The 19,212-nt window shown below is 35.5% G+C and overlaps 1 protein-coding gene across 1 annotated transcript in view; it reads right to left on the bottom strand.

The window, feature by feature from the left end:
* EPYC (epiphycan) overlaps nucleotides 1–19,212 on the bottom strand; it is a 39,220-nt gene that overhangs the window by 9,145 nt on the left and 10,863 nt on the right. The window contains exons 2-5 of the mRNA XM_063076393.1: nucleotides 9,918–10,095; nucleotides 5,041–5,199; nucleotides 4,012–4,214; nucleotides 804–899 (exon numbers count right to left, since the gene is read on the bottom strand). Of these exons, the coding sequence (XP_062932463.1) occupies nucleotides 804–899; nucleotides 4,012–4,214; nucleotides 5,041–5,199; nucleotides 9,918–10,095 (636 nt within the window). The remainder of the gene's footprint in view (nucleotides 1–803; nucleotides 900–4,011; nucleotides 4,215–5,040; nucleotides 5,200–9,917; nucleotides 10,096–19,212) is intronic.

The following is a 19,212-nucleotide window of genomic DNA, read 5'->3' as shown; positions in this document are numbered from 1 at the left end:
GATACAATTATTACAGAAAGTTTATTACAGCTGTAGACCAAAAGTTACTCACATCTGAAACGAGATGTAATTTATTCTTCTTTGTTTTAACAAACAAAACTGTTTGTTTTAACAACCAAAACTGTTTGTTTTAATTGAACAAAATTTTAATCACTAGGGTGAAAATGAAATACATTTAGAAACTGTTAGATCATAATGTTTTTAAAAATGTGTTTTCATTCATTATGTCAAAGATAAAATGTAGCTTAATGGTATTTTAAAAAAACCAAACTTTCACATGTTTGTTAAAAACAAAACAAAACAAATGAACAAAAATACCTGCACTTTCTTTATTCAGAGAGATGGAGTCTTTTCATCTCTCAGCACATGAGAATACCTTAGAATCGAAAATTCAATCCATAAAACCTAAAATCAAAAGCTGAAATTGACATTTTTCCTACTAAAAACTAGACATCAAAATTAGATTTTTATTTCTCCCTTTTCTCTTTACTTCTAATCCTTATAAATGTCTTCATCAGGTAAACGTTTCAATTGTTTTTCAAAAGAAGCTCTGTGTACCAAAAAAGATGCATTTTGATTTGGAAAAGAACAAAAAAGACTAAGTTTAAATCTATCAGGATAGGGCCATGAATGTATAAATACCTTATACTCAGATGAAGAGAGAATGAATGATGGAGAGAAAAAGGAGAAAAATTGTTATAGTGTGCTATAAATAGACAGAAGTTTTTGTCCTGACTTCCTCCTGTTTGTCTCCCCCACCCCCCCATGGATCTTTCTGGCACAACTTACTGGTAGAAGCTTACCTGGAGGTGAAGGGCCCGTAGGTTTTCTGGGAGTGATAGAGGGATGTGGTCCAAGTTGTTATCAGTGAGGTAGAGATGATGGAGATTATACATATCCTGTAAACATTCCAAATACAGAGACTTGGTTCCACAATTTCATTTTCTATTCCATCTTCATTCAACTATTTGTAAAATAAAACATTCTTGTCCAGGTCTTGTTTTGTAAAGTTGAGGCAGATTAGTGTTCTGTTACTAGAAAATTCAAATGAGTTTTGAAAAAATTGGCTGATATGAGTAAATATTTTTTTCATGAAATTGAAAAGCATTTCCCAATCTCTAGAAAGAACCTTGCTTTCTTCAGTCAAACTTTCTCAATTTAAACAAGGCAGCTACTTCCCATTGAAGACATTCTGTAGGCTGAGCACATCCCCCCTTTGCCTGGAAGCAGGCACAAGAGCATGCCTGGGGTCCTAGGCAGGAGCTGAGGGCAGCACCCCCCACCCAGAAGCAGGCAAGATAGTACACTGAAAACACCGCCTCCATATGGGTGGCCCACGACAGCCACCACCATAGCCATGGCTGCCACAAAACAGCTCGACATCACAGCAGCAGCCACAGCCACTGTGCAGGTGGCCTGCCAGATATTTGACTGCATTGATACAAGTAGTGTCACCAATGCAGACCAAAAAAAAAGAGGATATCTGTCTCCTCAAAGCCCATTCTAGAGTAATAGAAGAAACTGCTCTACCAAATGACTAGACATCAAGGTAGAGATTACTAGAAATACAAAAACCTAAGAAAATATGACACCACCAAAAGAATACAATAATTCTCAAATACCAGACTCTGTAGAGCAGGAAACCCTTGAAACGACTGAAAAGGAATTCTGAGCAACGATCTTAAGGAAACTCACTGAGAGACAAGAAGACTCAGTTAGACAACATAATGAAACAAGAAAAAAATCCAGGATATGAAAGAGGAAATTTACAAAGAGATTAATACCTTAAAAAAGAATGCAGTAGAACTCATGGAAGTGAAAGATTCACTCAATGAAATAAAAAACATAACCAAGAGCTTAAGCAGCAGGCTAGAACAAGCAGAAAAAAGACTTTCTAATCTTGAAGAGAGTCTTTCCAAGATAACCCAGGTGGAACAAAAAAATAATAATAATAATAATAAAGGAAAAAAGAATATTAAAAAATGAAGAAAATCTGAGAGAGCTAGCAGATAACCTTAAACACAAAAACATTGGAATCATGGGGGTTGCAGAAGGGGTGGTGAAAGGAAAATACATAGAAAATCTATTCAGTGAAATAATAATGGAAAACTCCCGAGGTATAGGAGAGATAGACCTGCAGGTCCAGAAGGCTGAAAGATCCCCAAACAGATTTAATCCATAAAGATCCTCTCCAAGACACATTATAGTCAAACTGGCAAAGCTCAAAGACAAAGAGAGAATCTTAAAAGAAGCAAGAAAAAAGCATTAAGTCACCTATCAGGGAGCCCCTGTCAGACTAACAGACTTCTCAACAGAAATTCTACAGGCCGGAAGAGAATGGGGTGATGTATTCAAAATACTAACAGAAAAACTGCCAGCCAAGAATACTATGCCTAGTAAAGGAACCCTTCAGAAATGAGGAAAAAAGAGTATATTTTCCATACAAACAAAAATTGTAATAATGCCCCTACTTTATTTCTGATTTTAGTAACTTTGGTCTTTTCTCTTTGTTTCTTGATCAGCCTAGGTAAAGGTTTGCAAATTTTGCTGATCTTTTTAAAGAATCAAATTTTGGTTTTGTTGATTTTCTCTACTGTTTTTTTCAATTCCCCATTTCACATATTTCTGTTGTAATCTTTGTTATTTCCTACTTACATTTGCTTTTGGTTTAGTTTGCTCTTCATTTTCTATTTTCTTAATGTAGAAGTTTCCATTATTGACTTGAGGTTTTTAATATAGGTGTTTAGAAATATAAATTTTCCTCTAAGCACTGCGAGAGCCATGCACCTATAAATTTTGATATGTTGCACTTTGATTTTTATCTTAAAGTACTCTCTAAATTCCCTGAGTTTTCTTTTTTACTCATTGTTTATTTAGGAGAGTGTTTTCCACACACTTGTGAATACTCTAAGTTTCCTTCTGTTATTGTGGTTAGAGAACATACTTTCTGTGATCTTACTCTTTTTAAATGTATTAAGATTTGTTTTGTGGCCAAAAATAAAAAATAAAAAAAGAAGACATTCTGCAGTGGGATTTTGAGTATTTTGGTGAGACATAGCAAGAACTTCTTTTATTTTATAGGCATGGAGAAATGAAAATTTCTCCCCAGCACAAGCCTAGTAGCCCAAGTACCAGAAAAGTGGCATCCTAGCAAGATGGAAAACATTTAGAAAATTACTGATCTGCTCTAGCCAAACATCCCAGAATAAACTGTGACTCACAACCACTCATTCCAGCTGAGACTGAGTGGAGAGACTAGACTTCGACCTTTACCAAGCTATCATGGGATGCCCTACCTACCTTGTCCAACAATGGTGGTGTCACTGGGGGTCTAGCAGAGAGACAGGTCTTTTACCATCACCTAATGATAACAAGGCCTCACTACCCCCTGTGACCTCCCTGGAAATAATGTGGTGTCCATCCAAAGAGTATTTTAAAATTATTGGTTCAATGTGTATTTAGAAGAGCAGCTTGAATGGAATAGGAGTGCATAAGAAAGCCAGCTGGTGACTGTTCTCAGACTCTATGCTGTTTGTCCAAGCAAACCCTCAGCCCCAAATGTGATTTCTTTACTAGAAAACAAAATTCCTAAGGTTAACTGAATCCATGCTCCTTACATGGTCATTTGGAAATTTTCTGTTCTCAAGACACCCACCACACCATGACCAAGTAGTTATCCTCTTAACTACATAAAGTCCTCTTCCTGAGTGGATTTTTCGGTAAATACCAGTTCTCTGGCTGTAGCATTGTACATGATGCTCCTTGTAGGTGATGCTGCAGGGAGCCACCCACTCCTTATCCCAGCTGTGGTTTCTGCTTTTGGTGCTTGGCCACCCTCAGAATGTACGGGAACACAGTGTTTGTCAAAAGCATGATAGATATGGTTGTGAAGTTTATTTTGGAAGTTAAGAGTCTCATTAAGTTAAATATCCTTATAGAAATAAAAAGCTAGTTATTGACAGCAAATGGAACAGGGCAATGAAAGTGTCTCATATCAAACCTAAAACTTACTTTGAAGGCTTCTTGCTTTATCCCTTTCCTTCCAAGCCTATTGTTGCTAATATCAATAAACGTCAAAGTGGTTGGCAATTCTGGGAGCTGCCTTATTTTGTTATCACGCAGGATGAGCTCTCGAAGTTGAGGCAGTTTTCGGAATGCATCTTCATCAATCTCAGATATTAAGTTTGATGTCAGATCAATCTTTTTTAAACCATCTAGAAGCAAAAATGAAGGAAGTAGTTGAATATTCCTGAATATGTTATACTCACATAAAAATATGAGTATGAATTTTCCCACATGTAGCAAACATAAATATGAATTAGAAACAGATAGTTAATAAAATAATTACCTATTTTGTAAAATTGTTTCCTTCAAATACTATTTATATTTATGCATTATAAGAAATTATATCTTTAGCAAAGAAATTGACACCTTATATTTAAAGTAACTGGTCTTTTTTCCACATTCTTTATAAACTTTGTCCGCATTTTACTATTTAAAATGCTTTCCTCGGTGATGGGAAAATGTTGAATTTTCTAACAGTCAAAGATACAGGCATTAAACAGAAATCTTCAAATGATTAAAACACTTTATGAAGAGAAGTGCCAAAATTCTTTTAAGTTGGAAACAACTGTAAAGTTGGAATTTAGGCTTGAATTCATCAGTCATGAAGCAGGTATACTTTAATGGAAGCTTATTCAGAAAAGCCAAATTCTCATAAATACATGACCATTTTTCATTCCAATATCACATGATAACTTTTATCATATAAAATATAATTACTCGTGATTTATAAATAGTTGAAAATAGTTCATTTGAAAACATCAACAATTACATAGTTTCACAATGATCATTAATTATTTGTTGTTTTTTCCTTATCTTAATTAAAGCAAATCCTCAAGTATTTAAATAAGAAAAGATAATTGATTTATGAACAATATTTTGGCATTCAAGTTTTATTGTCAATACCAACACTTTACACCATAAAAATTTTAGGGAAGTCTGTAAAAAAGAGGAGGGCATTAATACTGTCACTCCTACCTAGGCTTGCAAAGTCATTTTTGCTGATCTTTTTAATTCTGTTGAAGCGGGAATAGAAATAAGCAGTGTTCTTGGGCAGCGGAGGAACAGCATCAAGTTCATGGTCATCACAGTACACAGTGGTACTTATACAAGTACACAGAAGGCAGGTTGGAAAGTCTGAAAGGTAGAGGAAGATAATTATATGTAAGGGACAAAAGCAATTTCTAAGAAATAATATGGTTAGGAATGTTTAGTAAACAAGATTAGAGTCTCACGGAGACCACCCTGGCGTTTTTCATATTTTCTCATATAGTTTTCTGCAAATGGGATATTAAATCAGATATATCAATTATAACTGTCCCAACAATTAGTATATTTCTTGTAACATTTAAAAAATTTATTTTAAATTACTGAGTGGATATAACATGGTTGTTACTTTTATATTTATTGGAAATTATATTTCCAAAATGTAAATTTTAAGATTGTACTTTTTATTAAGTTAAAATACCATATATAATATTTTTGTTAGGTTTTTGGCTTGAGCTTTAAACACTCCAATGAAATAAAATCTATTTCAAGAAAAAAGAGGTAGTAATAATTAATATTCACTGAATAGGTATTATTGAATCCTTTTTATGTAAATGACACCATGCTAGCTGGTGAATCAGCAGTGAGTACAAAGAAACACAATTCTATTTTATGATCTGTTATGTGAAATAAATGTTAATCACACAAATAAATAAAATTATGACTGTAATAATTATCACGAAGCATCATATGAGCATAAAATAAGGAGATTTGACCCGTCAGGAAGTCATGGAAGGGGTTTCTGAGGAGGCGATAATTGGATAATTAAGTTGAGAGCTGCAGAGAGAGAGAAGTTGACTATGCAAGTAGGAAGGGAAGAGTATCCCAGGCAGAGTAAGCTGCCTAAGCCAAGTCCCTTCACTTGGGAGGAATGCAAAAATGGCCCATGTGGCCAAAACTCAGAGAGCATTGGACTGTGCGGGACACAACATGCAGGGCCTTTCTAGGCTATATTACAGGCTTTATTCCTTATCCTAAGGACAAACGGGGATATGATGCAATCCAATTTTCATGTTAAGAGATCACTCTGCTTGAAGGTGTGGTGGAAGACTGAAGGAGAGCAAGTGGGAAGAGTGGACATGAGCTGTAGTCTGGATAAAACATGATGGCTAGGATAATGGTGACAGAGAACACAATAGAGCCAGAAATGCTTATGAGGCTGGTTTGTATCTCCACACATTGATCTATTCTCTCTCTCTCTCTCTCTCTCTCCCTTTCTCTCTCTCTCTCTCTCTCTCTCTCTCTCTCTCTCTCTCACACACACACACACACCACTGACCCTCCTTCATTATCTGTTTAGTGGTCTTGTAGAGAACAGGGAGCTTCTAGAGAAAGACAATGATCACAGGAAAAGAGGAAAAATGGAATAAGGCAATATTGTGGAGGCCAAGTGCAGGGAGAATTTTAGGGGAAAGGAAATAATCAACAGACTAAGGTTGCTGATGACTGAAAAATGTTCTTGATTATTTATTGCAGTGATTATCAGAGACTTTACAAAAGCTGTGGAGTGATGGGGCTGAAAGCCAGATTAAGGAGGAAGTTGGAGGTAAGAGAATGTTACAGCAAACACAGATAGTGCTCCTGGGATGTTTGCGAAGAATGAGGAAGGAGGGATTGTGATCATTATAAGTAGATGTGTTTTTAGTTTGTATGATGAGGACTGGTGATTTAAACATGAGGGACTTGAAGGAAAGAATCCAGAAGAAAGGTTGATTATACAAGGGATCCTGAGAGGGCAGTAGGAAACAACTGAAAGCACAGCGGAAAGGATGCACATCTCACATGTGTGGAGGCCGACCCTGTCTCTCTGGTATTAGAAGGAGAGGGATTTTGGGTGGCAGGAATGTAGATGTAAGTAGAGTATGTGTCTGGACACAGAAAGATCAAGGAGCTGCTGACTGGGAGGTTGCATTTTCTCTGGGAAGTAAGAGGTTAGGTTATCTGAAGAGCTTGAGGGGTACAGGGAGAAGATGAATAAAGGTTGTGAGATGTGAATGAATGGAGAAAGTGAAATATCTGTGACAGAGACTAGAAGCGGAAAGTGGTGGAAGAAATGTCCTGGAATTGCTCAGTGATCAATTTATCTTGGTTTACCCGGGCCTTTCTTGGGTTTAGCATTGAAAGTCATTTGTCTCAGGAACTCCTTACATCCAGACAAACTGGAACATTTGGTTATCCTAGTTGAAGAGTCCAAGTGTGATTGCGATCAAGATCTAACAATGCACCTACTAAATTCTTATTGCTAGCATTAAAAAGGAAAATCATTTACAATAAGAACTTCAGGAAGGAAAACCATTTTAAGACAGAAAGCCAACAAACAAAGTGTTTTAAGAGGGAGCTGCACAATATTTAATACTCATACTTGTTAATTTTTCCAGCCATTATAAATTAACATTTTCCACTTTCAAAAATTCTAAAAAGTAAGGTATTTGATTCTTCTATATTCATGGTCTTGGTAATTTCGCAATAATTGCTTAGGGTAACTTATGTATATTAACACCTGTTAAAATTTAATTCTACTTTTTCTACTCATAACTCAAGCCTACATTTTATAGCTTTAAAATATTATTTTTATAAGTTTGAGTTAATAGTAAAAATATGATATATTCATTTTTATGTTGTACATATTTTTAAACTATTTAACTTTTTTAAATATTGTTTTGAAACTGACATTACTGAGCTATAACTTTACTAAAGCTTTTTAGAAGATTGGGTATTATGCTTCTCTGTTGTTCCTGGCTCAGATGAAAAACCCAAGTACAGGTATTGATGCCAAGTCAATCAATTTTCGAAGGATATGAAATTACTTAAAATTAAGTAATGTTCTAGGGATATTTAATTTTCCCATTTTGGGTGCTTTCTGTTGGGCATTTACATTTCCTTCTCACTGAGTGTGTATTTCCCTAGCTCTGTTTAGTGTTCTACTACATAGAAATTTACCTACGTGGACAGAATATGATGTGTTTGTTAAAGACACTGACTTAGGATTTACTGGTCTGTGTTTTCATTCCAGGACCACTAGCTATTACTTCTATGATTTTGGATAAATTTTGTAGCACGTTGGAGTTTAAGTTTTCTTATTTATAAAATGGGGCATGTACACAAAGACACTTTAAGTGGCAGGCATATAGAAAGCATTTGATAAAAGGTAACTTTTTATATTATTTATTGGTAAACAGTTAAAAACTCATAGAAGAAGAGAATAGAGTAGATTGGTGGTTACCAGGGGTTGAGTGGGGAGGGGAAATGGCTATAAATGTTCAATGGGTATAAAGTTTCATTTATGCAGGATGAATAAGTTCAAAAGATCCACTATACTATATAGTACCTATATTTAACAATACTGTATTTTACACTGAAAAATTTGAGAGTAAAAAAATGGATAGACTCTTCTTTCAATAATAAAATATTGATAATAATTAACATTTATTATGCTTACTATGGGCTGAGAACTACATTCATTCATTTAATAACAACAACAACTCTTTAAGGTAAGTTCTGTTATTTCTTATCTCATTGTTTAGATGAGTAAATGAAGGCACAAAAATTTTGAGTGCCTTGAGAGTGTACTTGCAGCAAGTCGCAGAGCCAGGATGTGGATGCGAATGGTTCATCTGTTCTGTCTCTGCAAGACGCTCTCGGTTTGACTCCTGCACCCTTGCCTTATGGTATATTAATCTTCTCTCCCTTTTTCCTTCCCAGTGTGTTCTGTACAGACTTTTCTCATAATACCTGCAATACACTATTGCTGCCTCTAAAATTTTTTTAAGTCTGTCTCCCTGTACTAGACAAAAATATGCTTGGGAAGAGTGGCCATTTAAAAGTTAGTTTTGTTATCTACAGAACTTGGAATGCAGAGACGCTTAATGCTAACTAATCCTTTGCAGCTGCAACCCTTCTCATTTTTCTACTCTCTCTCACTATGCCGTTCTCTGTGCGTACGAACGTATTCTGGTGAGGGTCGTCTTGGGACCTCCAATGTTGACACAGGCAAATTCTGACAACAAATATAGACAAATCATAAAATCCCACTTAGCACCAGGAATTCCTTCATATTAACTGAAAGGCTGTGGTTTAGGTCATCTTCGTGAGATGATCTAACGTGAGATGGTGTCCCACATTATGGAATGTTTTCCTCTCTTCTCCCTCCGCTGCTTCCTAGGACTGAGTGAGGACAAGAAGCCTGTTTTCCAATAAATACACAGACAAGAATCCAAACACACTGGCTTCAAATCCAGGCCACTCATAGCTTTGTGATCTCTGGCAAGTTGCTATCCTCTTTGAGTTTTCTCAGGGATGAGGAAGAGTAATACTGACACCTTCACCGGGTTGTAATAGGCACAAGAGATCCTGTGAAGTGCAGAGCATTGTGGCTCACAGACAGTATGTGCTCCGTCAGTGTGAAGTACTAGTATCACTATAACCATCGTCTTCGTCTTCCCCATCGTCCATGATCACCTTGCCACCTTGAACTGCTGTGGCCTGATCTCAGAGGCATAGATTTCATCTTGCTAATCAAATACCTTTCGTTTTAGAAATGCATTCCATCACAAAGGTTTTGAGTAATGATGCCAGACAAATACTTCCATTCCAAATCTTTGGTGGTTTGATCATTTCCTTCAGGCCAAAGCTATATTATTAAAACTGCTTTATATTTGAATACAAAATACATGTGTGACTCCTGCTGCAAACCTAGCCTATTCTGGAACTTTCTCCTTGGGTCATGCGGGTTCCCTGTGAGGTTAGAGCTTGGCAATTTTGAAAGATGTGAGTGGACTCAATTATAATTCAGCTTTGATGTACCTGACCTTCATTGGTGTGCGGGCCCAAAACTCCCGTGAATTCAGGCTCCTGTGGGGAAGAGCCATCGATCAGCCTGGGAGTCGATTCCTCCTCCTCCTCCTCTTCTTCCTGGGTCTCCTCCGGCTGTGGGGGTGGAGAGAAGAGCTCTCTGTTCCCCAAAGGCATCACTGTCGCTATTTTAATCTGGAAAAAAAAAAAAAAAAAGCAAAATTTCATCAGGCAATCTCAATCACCCTCTGTGGCAGACACAAATTTAAAATGTACCCATCTATGCCACAAGAGGTCACTCCTGTTCTGAAGTTCAATAGTGTAACTGGATTCATGCTTCGTAGAGCACATATGGTTTTAGTAACTATTATTGCTGTTTTTAATTAATCTTGTTTCTCGAATCTTAGAGATTGTTTCCAATGCCTTTTTTTCCTTTGATGTTCTTGCTCTTTTAACATGTTTGTTCATTTCATAGGTTTAAAAAAACCTCGTTTATTGTTTTCTAATAACACATAGCATTACAAGAATGCATTACTGTTGTGAAAGATGCAAATTAATTTAGAAGTGTGCAGAGTAAAATCCAAAAGTCCTCTTTACCTCCAGCCCTAATTCTACTCCCCTTGAAGATGATAACTGATAAGAAATTGGTGGGTATTTTTCTGTTCTTTTAATACTTTATTTCCTCGATTCAAATATTCTGTTTCTTGACAACTATTTACACTTCCTTTAATGGCATTTTATTGAAAGTATTCTTTCTACTAAAATAAAATATACAGAGACATAGAAACTATAAGATTTGATTATGGTCTTTCATTTCTCATATATTTTTAATATTATTTGAATAACAAATATTACCAACAATCCTTGGGCATGCTAAAACTGACCTTTTTCAGAGCTTGGACAATAGGAGGCATTTATAAAATTGCAAAAATATTAGAAGATTTTTTTCAGAGATTATATTTTAGATTATAGTTGCTTTTCTGTCTTCTTACTTGCATATTTTAAGCAATGAGTTGTGGTTATAAGAATACAGTTTGCATTGAGTAAAAGCCCTGACTCTCAGCTCCCTTCCTGTATCTCATGTCTACTCCTCTGTATTCCTTAATAAATTTCTACTTCCCTGATGATCTTGTAAGGTTGGGCTGGAAATATGTTCAAAATCTAGGACCCATCCTTTTTGGTTCAGTGTCCTCATGGTATCTCCAGAAATTCCAGATTCTCCCTTGACCACACCAGTACATCCTCTTGCTCCTTTCTCCCCTTCTCCTTTATTTGCTTTCATTAAAAAAGCAAAAACACACATAGATTACTTTCTAAATTAATACCAAAATGATGTGCAAACAATTACTTTCATCTATAAAATAAGTACATAATTAGGCCAGATATTTTCTGAATTTTTGCATAACTGTAAGATTTAAAAAATGCTTTTGATAGATTTGAATACATTGTCTCAGACATGAGAATTATCCTTTTTAAGAAAGACAAAACTTTCTTTTGTCAGTTTACATCTCTGAATTGTGCCTCCTCCTGTGCTTTCATAGTCTCTCTATAGCAGACTTATCTACACTATGTTCTATTGGTTCCATCAATTTTCTGTGCAACCAAGCCTACTAGATGGTAAACTCTGAGTTATGTCTTTTATCTTTGTACCTCTAGGCAGTAGCATAATAAATGATTAACAAGAACTTATTAAAGTATATATTTTTTAAAAAAATTGTTTGTCCAAAATAGATCTAATTTACAGCTCTATGCTTAACTTAGAGATTTGGCTGAGAAAAATCAATGAATGTGCTATTGCTTGCTTTAAAGCATTTAAAGCAAGAAATCAAACCAAAAGCTGAATGTACTGTATTTATTAGGTACATTAGGAGCCATACATGAAGATACTATAAAGCTTAACTAAAAATCTCCAGCTGAGAAGGTTGGGCACATTTCCTGAAACAGAGAGACATACGGTTTCCATCTGTAGGGTCAGAAGGAGGCAGATTCAGAAGAAACAGATTTTCAGAAAGACCAAAAGGAGGCTCCAGGAAGAGCGGAAATTGAGACAGATGTTTCATGGAATGGAGGCAGCCTAAAGGGAGAAACACATTCCAGATACGTTGCCTTGAATCTTTTGCTTAGTAGGAAAAATGTTTGCACATACATTTTACAGATAATTGTTTTTCCACTGATTTGATGTGAAGTTGTAAAATCTCACTTGCCATTCAATATAATGAGGCAAAATAGCTTTTGTGTTTATCAGAAATTGTTTTTTTCATGCTTACTTGTGAATAAAATGTGAATGCTGAACAACTTTTAAAACCAAGGAAAAGGAATGCTTTTTCAGTTCAGCAAAATTACAGAACTGTAAACTCAAAGTACTGTGCCTGGAGGGGCTTCTGCATGGTAGGCACATTTATTCTTACTAATAGAAGTAATTTATGCTTCTGTCTTTTTCCCTCTTTTAACAATCTTTGTACTGTGATTTGAAGTTGTGAGGCAAGGCAGGCAAGAGATGAAGCCAGGGAAACATGACCACCTGGCTCTTCGTGTGGCAGACATTTATGCTTATGGTGCAGAAACCTAAATTTGGACATAAATGCAAATGGTCAGAAAGCATCTCTGCCTCCTTTTCTCAAGCTATGATTGGTAGCACTCAAATGCAAATATAATTGAGCCTCTTATAAATATTCATTAATTCTACCAGAGTTTTCCTTCATTCATTTTCCTTTCTCTGATTTACTTCCTACTGAATCAACTTAATCTGTTGATTATATTTACTTAAAGCTTAAAAACATTATAGATCATTACCACATATGACTTTGATCTTAGTCATCACTGCACTTGCATATCTTCTTGCCTAGTACAGTTACATCCTTGAATTGATTGGTTTGAAGTAAGTTATCTATTTCTACTCTCTTGTTTACCTGGACTTAAAACTGTAGATAATTTATGTCATTGTAGACTGTGCTTAGGAGTCCATTCTGTGTCAATGAAAGAGTATATTTATACCAGAGATGACAAATGCATAATCTACAGACAGTGACCAGGGTAGAGTGATGCCTCAGCAAATGTCAGCCTGGAGAGATAACTGCCAAAAAAGTCTCCTTAGGCCTGTGCTGTGGATTGAATTGTGTCCCTCAAAGTCCATGTATTGAAGGTTAATCCCCACTGTAACTGTTGAGGGTGGGAGATCCTATAATGGTAATTGAGAACTAGGGCCTTGAAGAGGCAATTAGATTGTGAGAAATATGCCCAAGTGAATGGATTATTCCATTAGATGGTTTAATGGCACTCATGCACGTGGTTCAGAGGGCTTTAAAAGAAGAGCACATGAGGGGCTCTCTCTCTGCTCTTCCTGGCTTTTTCCCAATGTGATACCCTATGTCACCACCAAAGAAGATCCTTACCCAATGTGTTCCCTGGTCTCTGGACTTCCCAGCCTCCAAAACTGTAAGGGATAACTTTCATTTTCTTACAAATTATCCAGTTCCAAATATTTTGTTATAAGCAACAGAAACAGACTAATACAGCCTGCCTCAGCCTCTGCACCCTGCACAGTCTTGACTCCTTGTAAGCAACACAGCACCCCAGTACAATGTCAGGATAAAGGGGACTGAAATGTCCTAAAGTTTCAGCTCCCTGGAGAAATAAAAGAGTCTCAATAGAAAATAATCCATTTACATTACTTATATCAGATTGTACTGAGCTTTTTACCAGCAATATTTATGTTGTTATTGGTAATACCACAATATATTTAAGACTTTCTTTAATTTTTTGATAATCAGCAGAGTTTTTCATAGAAGATTCTGTAAAAGTACTCAGCACCATTTTTAGTGACAATATGTGGTTAAAAATAATTTTGATCAAATCCATTTGTCCCTTAGCAAAAACACCTCTAAATTATCCATATAACTATGTTGCTGCCATTAAGCCTACTTAATTTATTTGTCGTAATTTCAGAGTAGAAATATGAAAACTAGTGTGTTCAAAAACAGCACTCACACTTCTTCCTCATTACTTTATTTGCCACAAAGTTTCTTTCGTATAGACCTCTTGTTGACCATGCTGATCATATGTGTTTATGGTGGTCACAAACCATTTGCTGCCATTCAGCAATGTTTTTGAATTAATAAAACTCAATGTGTTTTTTTAAATATTTTGATTTTTTTTAATCTCAGCACTTAATCTGCAGCTAAATTTCCAATAAGGAACTCAGTGAAAATATAACGTGTGTGACAAAAAAAATGCTGTGAAGGAATTCAAGTTACCAATATTTGATTTCTACCTTCATGAATGAATGAAAGGATCACTGAGTGAATTCATAAGTGATAGAAGGTTTTCCAGTCTTTATAATTATCCAATCAGCCAGACTGAATGTTTAAGCCAAACTTTATGCTTAAGTTAAGAACAACTGTCCATTTCATTTGTCAATATTATTTTCTGAACATCTATCGATGTCATTATTTTTTCTCCCTATTTACCACCATCACCATAATTTAAATTATTATCTTCTCTTGCCTAGAATACAGCAATAGTCTGCTTATGGGAATTTAGGATATACTCCAGTATATATGCAGTGAGAATATACTCTTAAAAAGACAGAAATGATCATGTGACTCCTGTTTAAAATTCTTTGATGGTTTTTTATTGTTTTTAATAACCACAGGAACAATGGCCTTGCAGAAGCACTATAACATACTGGTTAAGAGGAAGAACTAAGACTAGATAAGCGGCCAGCACTGTCTGGAGGAGAAAAATACGAAATTTGTTGAACATGAACAAGACAGTCAATAAAAAGATCATCTCTGACATTGAAAAGAGATGTTTCACTGGATCTTATCATGGGATAGATGAAATATTCCCCAGTTATGAAAATAATTGGCATGAGTTTTGTACTCAGCCAAGTAAAACTCTGCTATATCATCCAGCTTCTTAGATATCCTTATTCTGAGAATGAAGGGCTCTGGGTAGGAGGAGTGAGCATTGTTGTCAATAGGAAATTCCTACTCACATTATAAATTCATGAATGGATTTTCTTGTTCCTATTTTAAGCCTCATATGATCTTTGCTTGAAATTATTTATCAACCTAGACTCTGACTTGACCATGACTGATTATGCTTATAAAGTTCAGTTGCTGAACCTGAAGGCTAAAGTCCATACCAAGATCATGTAGCCCTAAGGGAGCACTTTTCAGTCAATCCGTCTTCCCCGGAAATTGACAAGTATGAAAAATATTATTTAACATTCATGCAGGAGAATTGTGGAATTCAATCAGCATTTGTTATAATTTTCCCTTACTTTAATGAGAAATAAGTTTTGTGTCAGAATGAAACTTTAGCCTGGGTCCACATGATGGGTGAGAGAATGCCATGTGTTCACCTACTTTACCTTCCTTCTGGGCATTCAGCTAAAACACATTTGCTATTTCCTAGGTTGGGTCCTGTGGCTAGTTCTAGCCAATTGAATGGGACAGGAGGTGATGTGTCATGTCTGGTTCAAGTCAGTGGAGAGCAAGTATATTTTCTTCACATTCCTTCTCTTCCCTTAATCTGTCACAGGAAGAGGCCAGTGGACCTTGAAGTAATAAGTTGAAAATGGTGAAATTCTGCCATGAGAGCAGTTTGGGTGATTGAATAACTACATGGAGGAAAGTAAACCTGTTGATCATACTGACTAGACAGTCATGTCAGCATATAAACTTTTATTATGTTAAGCCCCTAAGATTTTGGAGTTGATACAACTAGTAATGTAATTTGCCCTAATATAAACATTTTCCATTTTTCATTTTTTATCCATTTCCTAATTATAATGAGGGAACAAGTTTCAATACTTTTATGGGTTCATTTATCTGCACATTTCATTGGCATTAGAAAAAATGAATGCAGATTTTTTTGTTTTTGTACCCTCTCTGATATTTCTTTTACAAACAATATTTTTTTGTTCTTGGTTATTTGTATAGTACTTACTGAAATATTATACCACCAAATTTGAGTGAATTCACCATTATTTCAATTTATTTGTTTTCATGTATCAGTATTTTACAAACAAGCAAAAATTAATAAAGTTATGTAATCAATAAATATCTGCAAGTAAAATACCATAATTAGTTAATGGCTTTTTGTTTATTTGAAAGAAGCATAAAATCATCATAATATTTGATGTTGATTTGGTAGGATATCATGTATTTAGGACATGTAGATACTTTCTTAGTTGTTTTTTCTTTTTCTTTTTCCCAGTATATCCCATTGCATGGTTATTTTTCATAAATTCATAACTCTAAAAGGTAATGCTTATTTGTATTCAGTGTAGAGTTTAAGTGAAAAAGTCAATGCAAAAGTAACAAGAGCTGATTTAAAGGTTTCATTCAATCATATTCTTCTAGTCTTTGTCTCTTAGGATCTCAGTATTTCTTTCTTTGCTCACATGTTTATTTACTTATTTCCATTTCTTGCTGTCAGAAAATGGCAATATTCCATTTTTAGTTGCCAGAAAGATTTTCTACTTCATTTTTATCCCAATTTATTCAGTACTTTATTCACCTTCATCTCCTTAGACTGCAGAAACTTAATAGGCTTCTAACATATTAGTTCTTACGAACTGTATCATCTAGTTCTAGTTGAATGTCTCCAAGTAGTATTGGTAGGGAACTTTGGCAAAGGATTTAGAAACATTATCTAATAGCAAAGTCAGTTCATGCTCCCTTTCCCCTTACTGCCCTTGTCTCCCAAGTGAGGATGCCAGAAGGACAATTTAGACAATTTAGTGTGGGCTTAAATCAGCGATCTCATGAGGATGGGAGTAGAGGGAGGGAGTCAGTCAAAGTAATTGAAAACAAAAAGGTTGGCCTGAAACCAAGATATTTGGAACCTTCCAAACTCTAGTTCTTTATTTTTGATGCAGTAATTGAATTTTGTTTTTTCTAAGTTTCAATCTTTCCCATCCTAACATGAAATAAATTGCTCCTTGTAACAGCCTTTATTGAGGCACAAAGTATAATAAAACATGCCTTTTATTTGTAGAACTTCTTTGCATAAAACTATTATGCACTCATAATGATGATGATGATGAAGACGATGATGATGATGATGATGACAAATATATTATCACAGGGTAACTATAGATATTTTGAATAGAAAAAATGTGCATTTACATACGATGTTCCAGGGAGGACCAGCTAACAGCCAATTGCCTTTGAAAAGGATACTTATAACATTTGAATTTTTTTAACTGTCTAGTATCAATAGCAAATTCTTGCAAAATTTTATAAATTTAGAAACTTGCCTTTATCTCTCAAGTGCAGAACAACTTTGAACAAATTCAAAAGACTGGATTAAACCAGAATGCAAACTTTAATCTTCTTATTGCCACCAGTACATTCTCTGTAAGTGGTCCTACTTGGGAATCTAATTGTAATCAGAAGATTGTTGATGACCATGAAACCAGAACAAAGGACTTTAGATAAATCAGCTCTATAATAGCATATGGCAAAAGAAGAGCTGTTCTCCAAGGGATAAAATGTCTTGGCTATCATAAATTTTACCATGCCAATAGCAGAAGACTGCTGAATAGTGATTTATTGGCCTGGACAAACATTAACCTCTGGGATCTAAATTTTTTCTCTCTGCAGCCAAAATTTACTGATCCTCTTCAATCTCCATTCTCTCTTTATAAATGTTACATTTTCAATGTAGTTATAGAAGAATAATTTTTATCTTAAATGTCCTGGATTTGATTTCTTTCATTTTTTGTCTTTAATCAGAGTTTTGATATCATAACTCCAAAGGGAACACACTTGTTAAAAGATTTAATTCAGCCTCAATGTCTTTCAGATATATTTTCTTTGCACTTCTGTTCAAATGCATCAGGGAATGGAATATATAATAAATATTTGCATATACACCATTTAACTCTTTAAAGCCCACATTGAGTGTTAGCAAGGAGACTGGCACAAAGCCATTGTCATTACCCTTTATAGTTCACCTATATGCATCTCATATTGGCTGCATTGACATCACTGGCCAATAATTGTACAATCTGATGGATGGAAACGTTACCAAGTAAGCATTCTTGAATTATGTCAATGTTTGTGTGTCAATGCCTGTGGGTGGACCTTGACAAACACAGGGTAAGGCTCTGTATCCCTGGAAAATTCACGACAGGGTTTACCAGAACTTTTCCTAAGAGTGCAAGAATGAGACATTTGTGGAATTAAGGAATATCCAGTGAAAATTAAGCATATTAATGAAGGGCTATGCAGGATAATAAATAGGTCTAGTTTAATCATGGCTTAAAAATTAGTCTAATGGGAAAACATGTCTGGGTAGAGTTGTCCAAATAAGTGATATGAAGATTTTCAAATATTTTTTGAACAGTGTTCCTTTTGGCAGACTCATAACTTACTGACTTTATATCTGACACTCTGGAAGATATCACAAGACAAAATCTAGAGGATTATGTTAGAAAAACAAAAGTGTGGACTGGAAAGAAAAGAGGAAATAACTAAAAGAAAAGAAACCTCTCATCTAGAACACAGTACTAGAGAAGTAAAGGGACCAAATTAAGCAGCATACTAACATGATTAAACAAATACACCACTGGACAACACCAAAAGAACAGCTGAGGGAAATAAGTCAAACATCAAACTTGGGTCTCACCCACAAATATTCTGATTTGAGTAGTCTGGGGGGTGGTTTAGACATTGGGATTTTTAAAAGCTCTAGAGGTGATTCAAACACATACCCAAGGTTGAGAATCACTGCACCAGAGAAGTGACTTATTCTGCACAATAGGCTATAGGAGAGAGTAATGCTAATTAAGTCCTGGAAGATTGAAACATTGAGCAAAGTCCTGATGAGAATGTGGTAGAGAGAATGTTTTTCACTAGGCCCCTGGGGCAAAGGCTTCAGACACATCAACAGGGATCTGCTGAGGTTAATTCTTCAGCTGAAAAAAGGTGGAAAGTAGGGGAAACTCTCTGGGTGGTTGACTTGTTGAATTCCATAGCAGGAGTGAAGGGCAGAAGCCACTGGGCACATAGCATTCATGCTGGAGAACACTCTGGCTGAAAATTCTTGCTTACAAGGGAGTCTGTCACCTGACAAAACACACACTACATGCAGCATCAGGTGCTAGAAACACAGGCTTAGCAGAAAAATGGGAATTCAAAGGCTTTGAATATGCCGAAAGAAAGAGAAATAAACTTCAATTAGTACCTGGTGACTGATACTGCCAACATCATATATTTATAAACTGTGCTAGAAAACAGGAAGATGTTAAATGCTACTTTGAGAAAAAAGACATTGTTAAGAGGATTTTTCCAAGTTCAT

This window comes from Cynocephalus volans, chromosome 12, assembly GCF_027409185.1.
Source record: "Cynocephalus volans isolate mCynVol1 chromosome 12, mCynVol1.pri, whole genome shotgun sequence".
NCBI lineage: Eukaryota > Metazoa > Chordata > Mammalia > Dermoptera > Cynocephalidae > Cynocephalus > Cynocephalus volans.
This window is presented reverse-complemented; position numbering and strand designations above follow the sequence as displayed.